Below are 18339 nucleotides of genomic sequence, written 5' to 3' on the forward strand. Positions count from 1 at the left end.
GGCCAGAGGGGCCAGGCGGCACCGAGCTCAGTGCGGACAGGGCTGCGGGCTGCTCCCAGGACCCAGGGCTCCAGCTGGAAGGGGGTCAGGATGCCCCGCGTTCCCCCCCCCCCCCCCCGCAGCTGGCAGTGAGAGCTGGGGAAAGAGGGCCCCCTCCCCTCCTCCGCAGGTGGGGCTGTGGCCGGTGGGCGGGGCTCCGAGGGTGGAGAGAACCCGAGTCCTGCAGAGCCAGGCGGCTGTCCTACCATCGGGTCTTTCCGGAGAGTCTGGTGTGCGCGCGGTGGTGGGGGGGGGGTGGGCGAGGCTCACCTGAGCCGCTGCCTTGGCGTTTGCACAGGGGGAGGGGCCGGCAGCGCCCAGGGAGCAGCCCGGAGGGTCTGCGGCGCCTCTGCAGATAAGGCATTAACAGTCTGGCGGACTCGCCCTCCAGATCTGCTGACGCTTCCTTTCGGCCCAGGTGCTCGGGGTGAGGTGCCAAAGGTTCCCTATAAAGTGCCGGGGCTCCGGCCCGTGGCCACTCGCCCTCCGCTCCGGCCGCGCCTGAGGGACCCACCCGGACCCACCATGGTCAGGCTGGCGCTGCCCAACCCTGGCCTGGAGGCCCGGATCCCGACGCCGGGTGAGCTGGAGGGCCTCGAGAAGCAGGAGAGCGGCTCCCGGCCCCGGTGGGACCACAAGGCGCAGTACATGCTCACCTGCGTGGGCTTCTGCGTGGGCCTGGGCAACGTGTGGCGCTTCCCCTACCTGTGCCAGAGCCACGGTGGAGGTAGGCGGGCGGGGCGGCTCCAGGCCCCACTGTGCGGAGGCGGGAGGCTGTGGCCTGGGGGCCGGCACCCCCCCGGGCTCCGGGCGCGCTGGGCTGGCAGCACTGCCCCAGCCCCGCACGTCCAGGGCCTGCGCATCGGGGAGGCCCCCACGCTCCAGCACCCTGGAGCCCTGCGCTGTTCCCAGACCTGGTCTGACCTGCGGGTGGGGGTCAGGGGGAGCCCCCTCCTCTGAGTGTGGAAGGTGCTGGCCCGACGGGCAGTAACGCCGGCCCTTGGTGAGGCCACCATGTAGGCACCGGGCTGAGCCTTCCCTGTGTGTCACCTGCATCCCAACCTCACTGGGCACCTCGCTTCCTGATGGACCGAGGAGGGGCCGGGCCGGGAGCAGGAAACCATGGAGAAACCCATGTGCACACAGGCCGAGGCAGGAGCCCTCTTCCCCCATCCCGCTGCCGCCAGGGGCTTCCGGGGGCCTTGCCTGGAGCCCAGGGGTCTCCTTCCCCGGGGGCTGAGGCACCCCCTCCCCCCCAGGTTCTGGATCTGGGTCCCCGTGGCCACGTCCCTCCCCCCCCTCCTGGTGTCCACAGGCTGCAGGGATACAGGTCACACTGTGGTCCCCTCTGGCCCCCATGCCGGCCTGGGGCAGGGGAACTGGACCCGGGGAGGAGGTCTGGGGCAGGTTCAGTGCTCGTGGGACAGACGGCCCCGAGAGCTGGCGGGTCGGATGCTCTGGGGATGCTCCTGGTTCTGTGGGCTCTTGAACGCTCTCCAGGGATGTGAGTCAGTTCTAACTCTGAAGAACCTGCAGGCTCTCCCAGGCTTTGTGACACGAGTGTCCTCAAGAAGAGCAGACGTGGAAGTGGCCTCCCGGGGTCCCCTCAGTGATTCCACCCAAGGACTCGAGCTCCTGAGTGTCCGCGAGGGTGTGTCCTCTGAGCCTCTGGTCCAGCCTGAGCTTCCCTCTGTGCCTGGGGCCCCAGGGAGCCTGTGAGGTCAGGGACCCCCAGGCTGAGCCCGGCCTATTCTTGCCGGGCTCTCAGCTGCTTCAGTGAGGCTGGTGCCCCCCCTCTGGAAGGTGCTGGTCACGGCCCCTGAGGGGCCATCCTGGGGGAGGGTCCCAGCATCGAGCTCAGCACAGGCACAGGAGGTGGAGAGGGAGGAGGGGCTCGCCGCTCCCTCCACACGTGGGGCCCGGGGTGGCTCGGGATGGACCCACTTTGTGGGTGGAGGCCAGGTGCTTGTCCCTGAGAAGAGGGGGCTGGGACCCCAGAGCCGGGGAGGCACGCCCGGGAGGAACACGCTGGAAGCAGCTTCAAGGTCTTCAGTGAGAGTGACAGAGCAGAAACCAAGACCTCAGACTCCCAGAGAGCCTAGGCCCTTGACTAGGAAGAACCCCCCGTGGGAAGTGGGGTTTCCGGGCACAGCTGCACACTGGCCAGGGGCCCGAGGGGCAGCGCCAGAGCAGCATGCAGACCCCGCTGACGGAGGCAGCTGGGGTCCCTCACGCGGCCCCGCCCCGCAGCTTGGGCGAGGGTGGAGGTCCAGCCCCGGACACCCCGGGCGAGGCTGCTGCCCCGCCCTGGACAGGTCGGGACTCTGGTCCACCCGCCCCACCCGGAGGGCCGGCTCACGGGTCAGGGGCTGGGTGTCCTGTCCTCCACACCCGGGAGACAGCCCCTGAGGACAAGGCCGCAGGTGGCCGGCGACCCATCAGGGTGGCGTTCCCGCCCCCGCAGAGCCAGCTGTGAGGGAGGGGAGCAGTTGTGCAGCTTGAGGAGAAAATGCCACCTTTGAAGGTATTTGAGCTCCTCCCACCCTGACCGTCAGTTCTGGTCTGGTGAAAACTTACTTTGTCTCCAATTATTTCCAGGAGTTTTGGGTAATTCAAGAAGTAAAGGATCTTTTACTTTACTTTAAACTTTATATTATGAAGAAAAGTAAATACAGAGAAGTAGAGAAAGCCACAATAAAGACCCCCAGGCCCCCGACGGAGGCTTGAGCACCAGCAACGTTTTCCCGGTATTTGCTGCGTGTGTGGCCGTGTGCAGCCGTGTGCACGCCGAGCCGGCTGTTGCCCGACCCTGAGGGACCAAGCTGTCACGGGCCTCTGGTTCTGGGTCTCCGATGGGTCCCGGCGTCTCGGCGAGCAGAGGGTGCGGGGGTGCAGCCCTCGCCTCCACCCTCCCGCGGGCTGGTCCGGCCTCCGCTTGCCTCTGCTCTGGGGTGAGTGTTTGCTGTCAGCAGGTAGCAGGGGTCTGTGACGCTGAAGGAGCTGTCCCCTTGCGGGCAGGCTCGTGGCCCCAGCCACAGAGGAGGAGCTTGCTGGCCCAGAGCAGCCCCCTGGGCCGGCGGGTGTGGGAGCCCCGGCTGTGTCAGCTCCCTGGGGTTTGGGAAGAACCTGCTGCTTTTCTGGGCTCGGGAGGTGGGGGAAGCTGGCATCTCTCCCCGCCTCCCTCCCCCACCCGTCCGCACCGCTCCTCCCTCCACGTTGCAGGGTGGCCTCACTTCAGGAATCTCCTCCTTCGTCCTTTGTGCCCCTCCTTCCCGAGTCCCCGGACGAGCGTTCCGTCGTCCGGTCCGCACGCACGGTTATAAATCCAGCCGGCAGACGGGCAGTGTACCTGCTGCCTGCCCTCTGCTCGGACCAGGAGTCCGGCATCCGGGGGCCACGCTTGCATTCAGCTCCCTGGCCCCACGCCGCACCCCGCCCTCCCCCGTGCCAGCTCCACACCCCGGCTCTGTCCACTCCCTCTGCTAGGGCCACCTCTGCCCATCCAGTAGGTCCGGGGCATACACGGGCTGGGTGCTCCCGTGGGGGACAGGGCCCAGGCGAGGAGGGCAGAGCAGGGCCCACGGGAGTGCAGGGTCCCGGGTGGTCCCACTTCTGGGGTCGTGACCTCTGGGCCCTGGACAAACCCAGGCCTCCTCTCCGCCCCCAGGCCCTCCGGGCAGCTGCTGTGCCCGCGGGGCGGTGCCATGGGGCTCTGGTGTCCCCTGGCCTGGGGGACCTGGATGCCTTTCAGGGGGCCGCTCTGCCAGACGCTGACTGGGACCCCACAGACCAGCAGGGTGGACCAGGCCCAGGGAGGGCAGGACCCGCCCACGTGACTTTGGCCCCTCCCGCGGGCTGGCTCTGCGGCAGCCTAGCAATTTCTCTCGGGCACTAAGTCCAGATCACGGAGCTGGCAGGGACGCAGGGAAGGCCCTGGGTGAGGGCGGGCGGTGGTGTCATTTGGGGAAATGGCAGGGGGACCTACGGCCCCTCCATGGGTGTCTGGGGAAGTGGGCAGTGCCCAGGGGAGGCTGGCCCTCCGCTGAGGCACCTGCTGCCCACCCCCCCACACAAGCCCAGCCGCGGAACCACCCCAAATCCCCTGGTAAATCCTCGATGCGGGAGGGGCAGCAGCCTCAGTTTCCACTTCGCTTTCCTCCTGGAAGCCGACTGAGGGTTTGCGATTATCCTTCATGATTAAACAAAAGTGAGGCACCCCTGGGAGACTCCAAAGCTGAGAGGTACCCCGCACCTGAACCTGCGCCACGTGGGCCACCGCCAGGCCCTCTTCCGGCAGCTCCCTCCTCCCCCGTCTCGCTTCCTGATTTTCGGAGAGAAACTCCGTGTCATTCTCCCGGGGGTGTTTACCTCTCCTGCCCCCGCGTCTCTCTGTGCATGTGTGTCCCTCCGTGGGGGCTGTCCCTGTCTCTGGGGGCCTTTGGAACCATGCCGGGCACTGGGCACTTAGGTGGCTTTCCTCGCTCACTGAGACCCGCAGCCCTCCCTCCTCTGTCCCTCCGCCTCCTCCACACCTGCCCCCACAGAAGAGGAGCCCGTTTACAAGGGAAGATGCATATTCCCTGGAGCCTGAGTGCCTGCCTCCTGCTGGTGCTGCCAGGGCTGGGGGAGCCGGGCAGGCGGACCGCACAACATGGGCACATGGGAGGGCTCACTGGCCCAGCCCACCTCTGGGGTGCAGTGGACATGTGCTGGTCCCACCCTCCCATCCTCTTGAAGCTGAGCCTCTGGTCCCCGAGGAGCCTGTGGGAGGGAGAGGTGCCAGGACCACAGGCAGGAGGGGGGGGGGCTTCCTGGAGGAGGTGCTATCCAAGTGAGGTTTTCAAGGATGAATAGGAGTTTCCTGATGGAGGTGAAGGGGCAGGGAGACTGAGGGTGGGGGGTGAGTAAAAGTGGCATCGTGAGGGGAGGGGATGGGATTTGGAACCATGGGGTTGTTTTCTTCTTGGTAGTTCTGCCCAAAAGATTTTCAAATCAAGCTCCCGAGAAAACATCAGGTAGACAAATCTTATTTCAACTTTACCTTCACTGACAGAGGGATCGCAGGAGTCCCTGCCCTGAGCCTACGTCTCCGGCCGTGTCCCCAGACCCGGGGCAGCTCCCCTCCCCTCCTGCAGGGGATCCGTCTGGCGGGCCTTCCTTTCCTGGGGTCTTTCCTCATGGTCACAGCCCACACCCCTTGCTTCCTGGCCCTCAGCCCCCTGGCAGCCCTGGAACCGGAAGAAGCCTGTCCCTGGAGCCCCAGGTTGGGAGAGAGGCCTGCAGCTGATGGCCCCTCAGCGTCCTGGTGTGGAGACCAAGGAAGGCCCACGGGGAGGGAGGAGGTGCCGCTGGGCTCTGGGGCCTGTCCCCCCCAACGTGAGGGCTCTGTGGAGGCAGACGGAGGAGGGAAAAAGAGAAAAGGCCGAGGGACTAACCCAGGAGCTAAAGGGAGAGCCGGGCTGGCAGAGGCTGTGCGCCCCCCGCCCCTCCCCCTGCCCGCCCCTCCAAGTCCCTCTCGACACACACACGCACACACGCCTGCTCAGCACGCGTGTGCGCACAGACACACACTCTCAAACACGCCTACACACACACACTGACGTGCACCCATACGTGCACAAGGACACACATCCATGTGCACACTTACACCGAGCGTCCACATACATACGGACACGCCCACACGCTCACACACACACTCAGTCACATACCCGTGGACACACACACACTCAGACACGTGTGGATGCACACATGCACGCACACACTGGCACACACGCACACACAGTGCCATGCCAATGAGGACCTCTAGCTCAGGGTCTGACACCCACGCTGACCGGGAGGCCAGTGTGGGGAGGTGGTGGCCTGGCTGGGGTCGGGGAGAGAACAGGGCAGACGTGAAGGATTTGAGATACCTGGGGGAGAACAGAGAATGAGCATGTCGGAAAAAGGAGGCGGGGTCGGGGAGAACGAGGGGGAGAGGTGAGCGGAGGGAAGGCAGGGAGACGGGGGCTGCACAAACACTCCAGATGGGGTGTCACACCCAGGGTGAGGGGCAGATGCGGGGCACCGCCTCACTTGGTAGGTTCACAGCTGGACATCCGGCCACTTGGGGCGGAGAGGTAGTGCCACAGAGCGAGCGTCCCAGGGCAGTGCTGGCAGCCCCGGTGTCCAGGGAACCCGGCCGCAAGACCCCATCAGGCTGGACCTGGATCCACTCTTAAGAAGTCCTGAAGCAGCCGTGTGTTTCCAATTCTTATCGCCCAGTTTCGGCTTCTGAGCTTCGTCCCGACTAATGCTAATGACCTTTGGTAACCACGATCGTGCTAATCTCGGCTGCATCGCGCTCGGCACGGTGCCAGGCCGTGTGCACCTGGACGGCCTCCCCTGTTTTCCCCAGAGCCCGGGTCAGGGGGTTGGGAGCAGCTGGGGGTCCCGACCTGGCTCAGGCCAGGGCGGCTGGTACAACCATGGCTTTTGGGAACTGCAGGTGGTGGTGCTGGGGACGGAGCAGTGGGAAGGGGCACAGAAAGGAAGGGGCGTCACTGTGGGCCGGGTAGCAGAGCCCAGTGGGGCCACGTGCACCATGAAAGCAGGTGTCACCACATCCCCGTCCTTCATTTACGTTCGGCAGATGTTCATGGGGCTCCTGGTCAGTGCCAGTCTGGGCCCTGGTGCCCATCAGGGAGCAGAGCCGACAGGCGCTGTGTCTGGCTCCTCCACGTCCCCAGAGCAGGGTCCCTAAGCCTCAGATTGAGATGCCCTCCTGCCAGATGTCTGGATCAGCCTCTGAACCCCTGACCTCTCCCCTCTGCCTTTCCCTACCTTTGCGTGAGGGTGCCATGTGTGTCCACACCCCCCTAGGGGCTCACCTTGGCATGTGCCCCTCCCCGGGCTCCACCTACACGCGGACACCATCCCTAGTTCTCCAGGGGCGGTGGGACAGACAGCGTCCTGCAGGGATGGCAGACGAGGACGAGCCGGCCCCCGTTAGGAGGCGGCGTGAGCCCCGCCCACAACGCCGATGGCCATCAGCACGGGCACTGTCGACGGCGATGTCCTTTGTGCTGTGACAAACGCCTGTGCAGGTGGCCTCTGCGGTCCAGCGAGCCGCCCACTGATGACACGCCGCCCCTCCCACCCCAGGGGCATTTATGATCCCGTTCCTCATCCTGCTGGTCCTGGAGGGGATCCCGCTGCTGCACCTGGAGTTCGCCATTGGCCAGCGGCTGCGGAAGGGGAGCGTGGGCGTCTGGAGCTCCATCCACCCGGCCCTCAAGGGCGTAGGTGCGTGTCTGCGCCCGGACTCGGGGGCCTGCCTGGGGTCCCCTGTTGGCAGCAAGCACCACCCCGTCCTCCTTCCTTCCCTTTACGTTTCAGGGAGAGGAAGGTCCCAGGGCTCCATGGTCCCTGCCCTGAGGCCTTTGCAAGCCCTTCCTTAGAATCTCCAGGGGTGTGGCTGCAGGGTCCAGGCCGCCAGGGGCTAGCCAGGCAGCAGAGGATGTCCCGAGTCCCCAGGCGTGCAGGGCCTGGGAGGGGCAGACACGTGGGGAGAGCGGCGCGCCCCACTGCCTGCCCAGAGCAGGGACCGGGAGGGACGCTGACCGCTGGGGCTGCCCCCTACTGTCTGGGGCCTCCATCCACTCACTCGCAGTGGGCCAGGAGGCTCCCCCCAGAGGTGACCTCCCCACCCCCCCTCAGGCATCGCATCCATGTTCGTGTCCTTCATGGTGGGTCTCTACTACAACACCATCATCGCCTGGGTTATGTGGTACTTCTTCAACTCCTTCCAGGACCCCCTGCCGTGGAGCCAGTGCCCACTCAATGCCAACCAGACAGGTGAGCCCTGGTGGGCCTGGGAGGGGGGGCGCTGGCCCACAAGCAGCTGCCGTCTGATTCTCCAAAATTCGTGTGGTTGTAGCCCAAGTTTGGCAAAAACCAGAGCACAGAAAGGGGCGGGCCCTGCCCCCGTGGCCTCCCTGGCCGCACTGGGACCATTCAGGGCAACTTCCCTGTCTCTGGGGATGGGGGCGGGGTGAGGGTGAGGGGAGGCCTGCCAGGATTAGAGCATGCCGCCCTTGGCAGGGTCCCTCTGTGGTTCCGTGAGCCTGGGGGGCAGTCAGGACCCTGGGACTGTGGTGTGTGCATGTTGGCTGTTGCGTGTGTCTGTGTGGGTGTGCACACACATGTGCATGCCTGGGCACAGGTGCACTGCACCCCTGGCGTCAGTGCCCTGGCATCTGGGCCCGAGTTTCTTCCCTGGGGGTCCGTGCGCTCTGTGACCCACACTGACATGGGTGCCCGTGCCAGGCTACGTGGAGGAGTGTGCCCGCAGCTCCTCCGTGGACTACTACTGGTACCGGGAGACCCTCAACATCTCCACCTCCATCGACGACTCGGGCTCTGTGCAGTGGTGGGTCCTGCTGTCGCTGACGTGCGCCTGGAGTGTGCTCTACGTGTGCACCATCCGCGGCATCGAGACCACCGGGAAGGTGGGGCACTGCGGGCACTCCTGGGGGCGTCGGGGGGGCACACCCAGGCCGCCGCCCCTTCAGCCAGCTCCGAGGGTCCAGCCCCTGCGTGCCCTCTGTCTGGGAGGGCTCTGCTGGTCGCCCAGGCCGGCGCCGCAGACTCGGTGTTGGACCAGACGGCTCTCAAGCACGTGTTTAAGAAGCCGAGTGGGGGAGTGACAGTGATGTCCGTCTGATTAGCAGGAGCTAAACAGTAACCGCGTTCACAGCAGAACATAGAAACCAGAGAGGGAGGCTGGGGCCCGGGGCGCACGGGGGAGAGCCGCGCAGGTCCCACGTGGCCAGCCCTCCTCTTCGAGGCCGGGGCCCCCACCCCCGGTCCGGCCTCCTTCGTCCCACACCTGCCACCTCCCCAGGCCGTGTACATCACGTCCACGCTGCCCTACGTCGTCCTGACCATTTTCCTGATCCGGGGCCTGACGCTGAAGGGAGCTTCCAGTGGCATCGTCTTCCTCTTCACACCCAACGTGAGTCCCCGCCGTCCACCCGCTGGGCTGGGCACTGCAGCGCCTGCCCGGTCCCAGGGTCCCTGGGTGTGGGCCGGGCCAGTGAGGGTCATGGGCCGGCTCAGCTGCGGCTCTGTGTGGAAGGTCATCAGCTGTCGCCTCGGGGCCGTTTTCCCTCTGACTGCCAACTGGTGGCCTCGGCTGTCACCTTGCCTCCAGGCTCCTGTCCCCCCTTGGGCGCCCCTCCTGTGTCTCCTGCACCCCCCATCCTGCGGCGCACAGCTGAGGGTCTGTTTGGCCACAGGTCACGGAGCTGGCCAACCCAGTCACCTGGCTTGACGCGGGGGCCCAGGTCTTCTACTCCTTCTCGCTGGCCTTCGGGGGCCTCATCTCCTTCTCCAGCTACAACTCTGTCCAGTGAGTGTGAGGGACAGAGGGTCCCGTGGGCGGCAGGGCTGTCAGTCCACCAGGGGCTCCGGCGCTCGGAGCTTCGGTCTCCTCGTCGGACCCACCGTGAGAATGAAGGGAAGGGACGTGCACTCTCCAGAGGCGCTGGTCCGAGTCTTCTGGATTGTGGTCGGCAGGGCCGTGAGCAGGCGGGCGGGACCTGCTTACCCTTTGGCCTCTCCTTTGTGCCTTGGCCTCTCCTTTGTGCCTTGGCCCTTGCGGCAGCGGGCGCTGGTGCTCCCCCCTCCATCCCCTACCCCTTGGCATCCAGCACCCCGGGTGTGGGTCCCCCACAGTCCACCCCAGACCGACACCCACACAGAAAACGCCAGAACCCCCCAGGGCCTCCAGAGGAACGCAGTGGTGTCCGCTCATCTCATAAGCACTTATGGAGCACCTGCTGTGTGCCCGCCCCCGCCTCCCGTGCGCCAGGACCCATCCTCCTGGGTCCTGCGTCCCTGCGTCGGCAGAGGCAAACCAGCCCAGTGAGCCTCTGTCAGGTCGCAGGCAATGCGAGATTCGGAGAAAGGGAAGGACCGAGCAGGGCGAGGGGTCTGGAGCCTGGGGCTGGGCCGGCTTGGCGTCAGAGCGGGCTGGGGCTCCAGAGGCCACGTGAACAAAGACTCCGACGGCGGGTGGGAGCTGAGTGTGGTCGCCCAGGCCGAGGGTGCCGTGAGGTCCAGCGGATTGGCGGGGGGGGGGGGGGGTAGTTGAGGGTGAAGATTCAGCTGCTTCCAGCCGCACACACCCACCCCCTTTAAAGTGCACAGTCCCGTGGCTTTTAGTGTGTTCACAGAGTCATGCAACAATGACCGCTAATCCCAGAATATTTCCAACCCCTGAGAGAAAGCCCGCGCCCCTCAGCAGTCAGCCCCATGCCCTCCCCGGGAACACTCAGCTGCTTTCTCCCCGGCGGGCCAGCCCCTTCTGGGCATCTCACAGACAGGCCTCCTCCAGCCTTCGTCCTCTGTGTCTGGCTCCTCCCACTGAGCTTGAGGCCCTCGGGGTTCGTCCACGTTGTCACATGTGTCACGCTCCTTCCATCGTGGCTGAGTCGTCCCGAGGCCTGTGGATGGGCCACGCTGGGCTCCGTTTATCACCCCTCGGCCGCTGGGCATCTGGCTGTGTCCACTTTCTGGCTGCTGTGAACGTTTGCGTTCAAGCTCCGTGTGCACCCGTTTTGGCTCCCTGCGGGTGTACCCCAATGGTCAGGGCTGCTGGGCCGCAGGGCGGCTCGAGGTCTGACCATTTGAGGAGAAGTTCTCCACCACGGCCGCCCCACCTCGCAGCCCCCCCAGGGCTGTGTGGGAAGCCCTGGTTCCTCCACACCCTAGCCCACACCTGTCACTCTCAAATGTTTTGGTTCCGGCTGCCTTGGTGGGTGTGCCGTGGCATCTCACTGTGGTTTGATTTGTATTTCCCTGGGGGCTCCTGATGGAAGCGTCTGGAAGGATGGTGTCGTCAGCGGAGGGGAGGGTGGGGAGGTCAGTGGCCATGTACTGAGCTGGGGGAGGCTTTGGGTGTCCATGTGGAGGTGGGGGGTCCTCAGCCGTGAGGGCCTGGGGCCGGCAGGAGGGGTCCTTGGCAGGGGCAGGGGGGGAGGGAGGGGGGAGGGAAGGGGTCCAGGCCAGGGGGTGGGGGACACCTGGCCCAGGCCGCCTCTTTGAAGCCTCTGTGGCTGGTGGGCTGTAAGGTCCAGGCTGTCCTGCCCGCGTGGGGCTGACGAGTCACCTCCTGAGCCCAGAGCAGACGCTGGCCCAGCAGAGACTTGAACACAGGGATCTCCAGCTCCAGCTCTGGGGGTCCCCAGGGCTTGGGGGGGTACCGAGGGGCCACCAGGTCACAGCAGGGCTTGGGGACCGTCACCTGGCGTTCAGACGGGTTGTGGGAGAGCCCCCTCCCCCATCCATGCCCAGGGGCGGCTCAGCCTCTCAGGCTGACCCAATGGCTCTGACCGTCCCACTTGCGCCAGCACGGGCTGGTCGGGCGTACACAGCGTCCCCGGGCCTGTGGTCACCGAAGCCGCTTTCGTCCGCAGCAACAACTGCGAGATGGATTCGGTCATTGTGTCTGTGATCAACGGCTTCACGTCCGTGTACGCGGCCACCGTGGTCTACTCCATCATCGGCTTCCGCGCCACCGAGCGCTTCGATGACTGCTTCAGCGCGTGAGTGGCTGGTTGGCACCCTGGCGGCTGCTGCGTCCCCGCCCCTCGCCTCCGCCTCCAAGGAGCCCGCCAGGGCTAGGGTCAGCCTCACTCTCTTTCCAGAAACATCCTGACGCTTATCAATGGGTTCGACCTGCCCGAAGGCAACGTGACACAGGAGAACTTCGCTGAGATGCAGCGGTGGTGCAATGCCTCCAACCCCGCGGCCTACGCAGAGCTCAAGTTCCAGACATGCGACATGAACACCTTCCTCTCGGAGGTAGGCGCCTGGGGCCGCGAGGCGGGGCAGCGGGCACCTCGGGTGGACGCCGAGCTTCCCCCGGGAGCTCAGTTCTGACAGGCCCGCCCCCCTGCCACGTGCCGGCCCACCCTGCCCCTCCTGCCCCTTGGGCGCCGGGTCTAGGGCACCAGCGTCTGCTGGGCCACAAACCCCACATGTGAGGCCTCGTGATGCAGAGGCAGGGACCCAAGGGCCTCCATGGGCCTGACCTCTCCATGGCCTCAGGTCAAACACACAGAAACACCCCGTGGTCCATTTTTACTTTAATTTCTTCTACAAAAAGGTCAGAGTTATTATAACTGTACTTTTGAAATCACTCGACAGCTGGTGGCTGTCACGGTGCTGGGAAACCCTTGCCCGACGCACAAATGCTTTGAACACAAACCCCAGTGATTAGTGACGTTTCCTTCTGTGATGCTCATGGGCCAACATTTACTAATTTTGTTTTTGCAATTTTCTTATTTGGAGCCACCCGACATTTCGGGGCGTGTGGAGCATTTTGAGGGCCTGGCACTGTTTCTCCGGCGACAGCACAATCTCGCCAGGAGCGGTCACAGAGCAGAGGGTCCTCCCTGCCTGGCTCTCCCCTGGGAGCCCCGGCTGAGAGGGAGGGAGTCACAGTGACCGCCCCCCCACCCCGCCGAGAGTCTGAATTTCCTTTCTTTTTAAAAAGCAACCTAATCGAGGTGTCAGTTCTCACCTGGAAGCTCTCCCGTGTCCAGCGCAGTTTGCAGGGTTTTAGTAAGCTTACGCAGTCCCGCACCCTGGAAGTCTTCCATCAGCTGTGCTCCTGCCCCCTCCCCCACACCCCGGGCAGCGCAGACGTGCTTCTGTCTTTTGCACGGGGTCTGGGCTGTTAGACCCCCGGACACGTTCCTCTGCGGTGTGGGCACCAGGCCGCTGGTGACGAAGCCCCTCAGCCTCCCACTCTTCTGCGTGGAGCCGAGTCCTTGTGTCCCGGGCCCTTGTGTAAATGCTGCTACGCTGCCTTGGGCCCCGGTTTCTGATGGGATCCCGGCCCCGCGTGAGTCCTGTGGGGGCTGCCGGCTCCCTGTTCAGTCCCTCCGAGCTCAGGTTTCCCTGCGGAGGTTCTACCCCCGGGAACCCTGGCCCCCAAGATGGGGAGCTGGTGCCTGAGGCCTCGCTGACCTGTGTCGGCCACATGTGGCCGCACAGGACCACCCACCCTGGGCAGAGCGTGGTCATTACGCACCCGCGGGCCCGTCCTTGGCACTGCCTGCCCTGTGGGCTGCTCTGACCGCTGGCGGGCGCATGTCCAGGGTGTCTGCTTTGGGGACTTGCGCTCAGGCCCATTGAAGTCGCTTAGTGCTCTGGCCCCAGACGTAGGGGGGTGCCCATCAGCGAGCGGATGGCAGTCCGTGTGCGTCTGCCGAGTGTGTCTGTCCGGCCGCACGGGGCCCTGACCACTGCTGGACAATGTGATCCACTTCCCGGTCATGAAACTAGTTCAGCTTTTTAAAATACGCTTAGGGCTAAAAGACAAGATCTGGTCATTTCACAAAATGGCTCACATCAGCCATGCTCGCGTGGTGCTGGCTTGGCGGGTGGAGAGCCGTCCAGTGACAGGGCCAGACTGGCCTGTGGGTGCCTCAGAGGCAGGCCCTGGGTGACACGCCTGCCCCACCTTGCAGGGCGTGGAGGGCACCGGGCTGGCCTTCATCGTCTTCACTGAGGCCATCACCAAGATGCCGGTGGCCCCGCTCTGGTCCGTGCTCTTCTTCATCATGCTTTTCTGTCTGGGCCTGTCGTCCATGTTCGGGAACATGGAGGGTGTGGTGGTGCCCCTGCAGGACCTCAAGGTCATCCCCAAAAACTGGCCCAAGGAGCTGCTCACAGGTAGGCAGGACTGGGGCCGGGGCCGTGCGGGCTGAGCTGGGAGGACCGGCTCCGGGGGTCTTGGCTGTGGTGCAGCCGCCAGAGGAAGGGTGCGGCCGGCCGTGGTGCAGACGTGGGGCCTGTGTCCCCGGCGGCCCGCTCTCCCCCGGTGACCATGGCCCTGCTCTGTGCCCCCCAGGCCTCATCTGCTTGGGGATGTACCTCATCGCCTTCGTTTTCACGCTGAACTCGGGCCAGTACTGGCTGTCTCTGCTGGACAGTTACGCGGGCTCCATCCCCCTGCTCATCATCGCCTTCTTCGAGATGTTCTCCGTCGTCTACGTGTACGGCGTAGACAGGTAGGAGGCAAGACGAAGGACCATCTCTAATGGCCAGGGGAAATTCCCATCACGGGACAAGGGGATGCGTTCGGGGCAGGACAGGGGGCGGCAGGCCCGCGAAGACTCAGGACCAAGCCTGCCTCTCCCTCCCGGCCCGGCGTGATGTGGGCAGGGGCCTGGCCCTGGGAGGGCGACAGGGAGAGAAGAGGGGTCCCGCATGGATGCAAACCGTACCCCCTCCAGCTTCCAGATGCTCCCAGGCCTCAGGATAAGCGCTGGCAGCAGCGGGAGGAGACAGCACAGACTCGGGGCGGGTGAGAGAAACCAGGGCGGGTGCACAGGCAGACCGTCTGCTGCGGGTAGAGGGGCTTCCCCAGGACCCCACCTGTGGGGAGGGAGCTGGGTGTTTTATTCCAGCTCGGGCTGCACAGCCAGGGCCGCTCCCAGGGGTCTGGGGAGGGCTTCTCAGGCAAAGAAAGGCAGACAAGTGTGGCCTGGTCAGCCATCCCTCGGCCAGTCGTTCAGGGCATTGGGGATCGGTGGGGACCCAGAAGACGGTCCCTGGGCTCTTAGTAGGAGCTGGACTCACCACAGCTCCAGAAATAATCTGCTGGACTCAATTAACATTGAATTGCACGAGCCCATAGAGGGGGCCACCTCGGGACCCCTACCCTGCATCACCAAGAGCACACGTGTGTAAGGACACACGTGCAGGGGCTCACGCAGCAACACAACTTGAAGCAGCCTGGTGGCGCCGTGGGGAGACCGAGGCGCACTTGGGAGACCTGCTGTGTGTAGCATCAGCAGACGTCAGGGAGGAACGTGGGGATGGAAAGGTACGGATGCCACCGCACGTGTGTTGCTGGCCTCGCAGCAGGTGTGAAACTGTCTGAAAGAGCACATCCCTCTGTGAACGGCCGGAGGACCGCTGAAGCCAGACACTGGCTCCGGGCGGCTACCCTGTATCGCTTGCCTCGGGGAGGATGGGCCGAGCGGAAGAGTCCTGTCACGGGGCTCCTGAGCCCCGCAGGGGACAAGGCCTGGGCGCCTGGGCTTCTCCAGCAGCATCCTCTGGGTTCGCCGGGTCCTGGACGCTCACGTTTACCTTCTGCCCACTTTGTTCTGATTTCTGCAGACGACAAACGCATCTGTGCAGAAGGGCATTGGGCACAGGATGGGGGGAGATGGTGAGGCTCCCCAAGGTCAGGGCTGCTACCATGCCAAGGAGGCTGGGGCAGGAGCTTCGACGGCTTCCCTCCTCCATCCCCAGAGGCTCTGACCCCTCCTTCGCATCAGTGCCTGCCCGGGGCCTGAGGAGGATGACACCTCTGACAAGAGTCCCCAAGTCCAGCTGGGCAGTGGCACCGTGGGACGGCGGGGGTTCTCAGAGGCTCCAGATCGGCTTCTGCTGTGCCCATGGTGGTCTTCCTAGGGGAGGCGCATCTTTGCCCAGAAGGATGTGACGGGTCAGAGTGCGGCATCGCAGGACTGGGGCCGTCTGTCTGGGAGTGGAGAGGCTGCCCGCCCTCTGCCTTCTTGGGATTAAAGGCCTCTCAGTGTGCGCCGGTGACAGCCCCCTCGGCCTCTGCTTCCAGGTTCAACAGGGACATCGAGTTTATGATCGGCCACAAGCCCAACATCTTCTGGCAGGTCACGTGGAGAGTGGTGAGCCCCCTGATCATGCTGACCATCTTCCTGTTCTTCTTCGTGATCAAGGTCAACGAGGAGCTGATATACAGCGTCTGGAACCCAGCCTATGTGAGCCCTGGGCCTCCAGGGTGGGGGTGGGGGCCGGGCTCTCCCTCCCTTCACCGTGGAGGCCAGGAGAGAGTCACAGGGGGTAGAGGGCACTTCACCCCGAGGGAGACCCCGGCTGCCTTGTCTGCTCACCCCAAGGTCGCTCTCTCTCTCCAGGAGGAATTTCCCAAATCCCAGAAAGTCAAGTACCCGAACTGGGTGTACGGCGTGGTGGTCATTGTGGCCGGGGTGCCCTGCCTTGTCATCCCTGGCTTCGCCATCTACAAGCTCATCAGGAACCGCTTCCAGAGGGCAGGGGACCGGCAGGGGCTGGTTGGCACGCTGTCCACGGTCTCGCTGAACGGGGACCTGAAGTCTTGAGTGGCCCAGCCCACGGCATGGGGGGTGGCGTCAGAGGAGAGGGTGGGTTGCACGCGTGTGCGTGTGTGAGCGTGTGTGCGTGCACGTGTGTGTGTGTGTTGTGTGAGTGTGCCTGTGTGGGGGCGTGTATACATGGGCAGGAGCGTGTGCCCATGTACACATGTGTGCACGTGTGTGAGTGTATATACGTACGTGCACAAGAGTGTTTGCATATGAGCGGATGCTGTGTGAGTGTGCACGTGCGTGCGTGTGTATGTGTACATTGCGAGTGTACATGTAGAAAAGTGTGTACACAGAGTGTGGGTGTGTGCCTACATAGGTATGTGTGTGTGGGTGAGTGTATATACATGTGCAAGTGTATGTGTGCGTGTGTGGGTGTATGTAAGCATGTGTGCACAAAAGGGGACAGGGGGGACCCTCCCGGTGCGGGGACACACGCGTGTGAGTGTGTATGCACACGCACGTGTACGTGTGCTTGTACATGCATGTGTGAGCAGGTGTGCACGTGAGTCGGCGCATGAATGTGCTCGCACGTGTCAGTGTGCACGCACGTGCGTGCATCTATGCACCATGCACATGTATATCCGTGCGTATGCATGTGTGTGCACAGCTATGTGTGTGTCTGTGTGTACGTATGCATGCCTATGGCTATGTGTGTACACAGGCATGTTGCCCTGCGGCACACATGCCTGCCAGGCGAGGCCCAGCGGCCCAGGAGCAGACTGGCGGTCCCCCCGCCCTGCCCGCACTCCCAGGGAGAGTCAGAGCTGCGGCGGGGGTGTGCCTGCTGGGCGTGTCCTGCTCATCTTGGCCCCTAGGAACATAATCTCATTGCCCCCCGCCCATTCCCCTCGCTGTCACCCCCTAAGCTCGGGACTCCCGCGGTGAGGTCGGGGCTTTGACCTCGTGGCTAGGAGCGCCCTTCCCAAGGCCGGTCCAGAAGAGGCCGGTGAGCTTGCGAGAACCTGGCAGAGCCCTGTGAGGCCCCGCCCACCTGCCAGCCGCGAAGAGCCCCCGAGTCTTGGCCACATTCCGGCGTCGTGAAGGCTGACCCACTTAATCACTGCCTCTGGCCGCCGTGAACAGACAAATAGTTAATAAAACTCAGCTTGGGCGATTTAGGGCAGAAAACCCCACTTCGCGCTTTCCTGAGAGGGCAGTAACTGCGTGAGTACTTAGCCAGGTGCTGGAAAAGATGAGTTCCCGGGTCACCAACTCAGCCTTGGCCACCGCGGTGGAGGACGGTGCATGCGTCCCGAGCAGCGTCAGGGGCCACGAAGGCCCGGAGGGCCGTCCAGCGGGTGTCGCCAGCGGAGGCCGGCGTCAGCCCCTCTCTCCCAGTCAGGGACGGGATGCCACACCCAGTCTCAGCACAGGCCACGCGGCACTTGGGTGTTTTTTTCCAAGAACTGGTCGCCTCCACTTTCCATGGAAAGATCTGGAAGTTTAAGTTACACCGGACCTTCTGAGGATTCTCGGCACAGGATGGGAGACCCGAGTGGGAGTGGGTCCCGGCGCCATGTCCCTCCCACCTGGAGACGCCCCGCCAGCTTCCGCAGGACCCCCCCTCCCTGCTCCCCAGAGCGTTCCGACCCTCCTCTGGGACAGCTCTTCTGCGGACCCCGTGGACACACGCCCCACCCCCCGCCCCGGGGCATGGAGGGGGACACGCTCCCAGGCGTGACCTGGGCGGGGCTGGTCCGTCCGTCTCTCTGTGGCTTGGTGAGGGTTCCTTTCAGACTTCACATTTCTCAAATTGTTAGAAATTCGGGCTTTGTGGGCGTCGCGTGTACCTGTCTGAATAAATCACTCCCTTTCACGCTCTTGGCCTAAATGCTGTCTAAATGCAGAGGACGGACAAGCAGCGGCGCCCCAGCCTCGAAGGGGCGGGGCTGGACTGCGGTTCTGCTGTGCCCACGGAGCCCCCATTACCCGAGGCACCCGGGGGAGTGCAGGGCTGGGTGCGCCTTGACCTCAGGATATGGGAGCTGCTGGCCAGGTCGCTGTGGGGGGACAGGGAAAAAAGGGAGCAGGAAGCACGGAGGGGAAGGCCTGTGCGGGTAACTCGGGGCTGGGCCTGCCCTCCCCCTTCCCATCTCCAGCCTCACCTCCCCCTCCCCCCACTGCTTTCCATCTTCTC

General features: G+C 64.5%; 1 protein-coding gene across 3 annotated transcripts; it reads left to right on the forward strand.

Moving 5' to 3' along the window:
- The first annotated feature begins 340 nt into the window (after nucleotides 1-340).
- Nucleotides 341-18021, forward strand: SLC6A19 (solute carrier family 6 member 19). Of its 3 annotated transcripts, none has more exons than XM_061187629.1 (12): nucleotides 341-766; nucleotides 7180-7320; nucleotides 7735-7872; nucleotides 8344-8525; nucleotides 8921-9031; nucleotides 9315-9427; nucleotides 11496-11624; nucleotides 11727-11883; nucleotides 13557-13761; nucleotides 13940-14099; nucleotides 15677-15839; nucleotides 15996-18021. In XM_061187629.1, the coding sequence occupies exons 1-12, from the start codon at nucleotides 565-567 to the stop codon at nucleotides 16197-16199; spliced, it is 1905 nt and encodes a 634-aa protein (XP_061043612.1). In that variant the 5' UTR covers nucleotides 341-564; the 3' UTR covers nucleotides 16200-18021. The 3 variants fall into 3 exon arrangements, with proteins under 3 accessions (XP_061043612.1, XP_061043610.1, XP_061043611.1); XM_061187627.1 differs by having other exon boundaries at nucleotides 477-619; XM_061187628.1 differs by having other exon boundaries at nucleotides 477-766; nucleotides 13999-14099; nucleotides 15996-16082.
- Nucleotides 18022-18339: the final 318 nt, after the last annotated feature.

Source organism: Eubalaena glacialis, chromosome 4 (genome assembly GCF_028564815.1).
Source record: "Eubalaena glacialis isolate mEubGla1 chromosome 4, mEubGla1.1.hap2.+ XY, whole genome shotgun sequence".
NCBI lineage: Eukaryota > Metazoa > Chordata > Mammalia > Artiodactyla > Balaenidae > Eubalaena > Eubalaena glacialis.

What these genes read in the sequence shown, in the direction of transcription:
- SLC6A19 (XM_061187629.1), top strand. Translation starts at nt 565, where the DNA reads ATGGTCAGGCTGGCGCTGCCCAACCCTGGCCTGGAGGCCCGGATCCCG. An exon ending in TCCAGCTACAACTCTGTCCA is followed by an intron (nt 9,428 to 11,495) that starts GTGAGTGTGAGG and finishes TTTCGTCCGCAG; the next exon opens with CAACAACTGCGAGATGGATT. An exon ending in TGAACACCTTCCTCTCGGAG is followed by an intron (nt 11,884 to 13,556) that starts GTAGGCGCCTGG and finishes CCCACCTTGCAG; the next exon opens with GGCGTGGAGGGCACCGGGCT.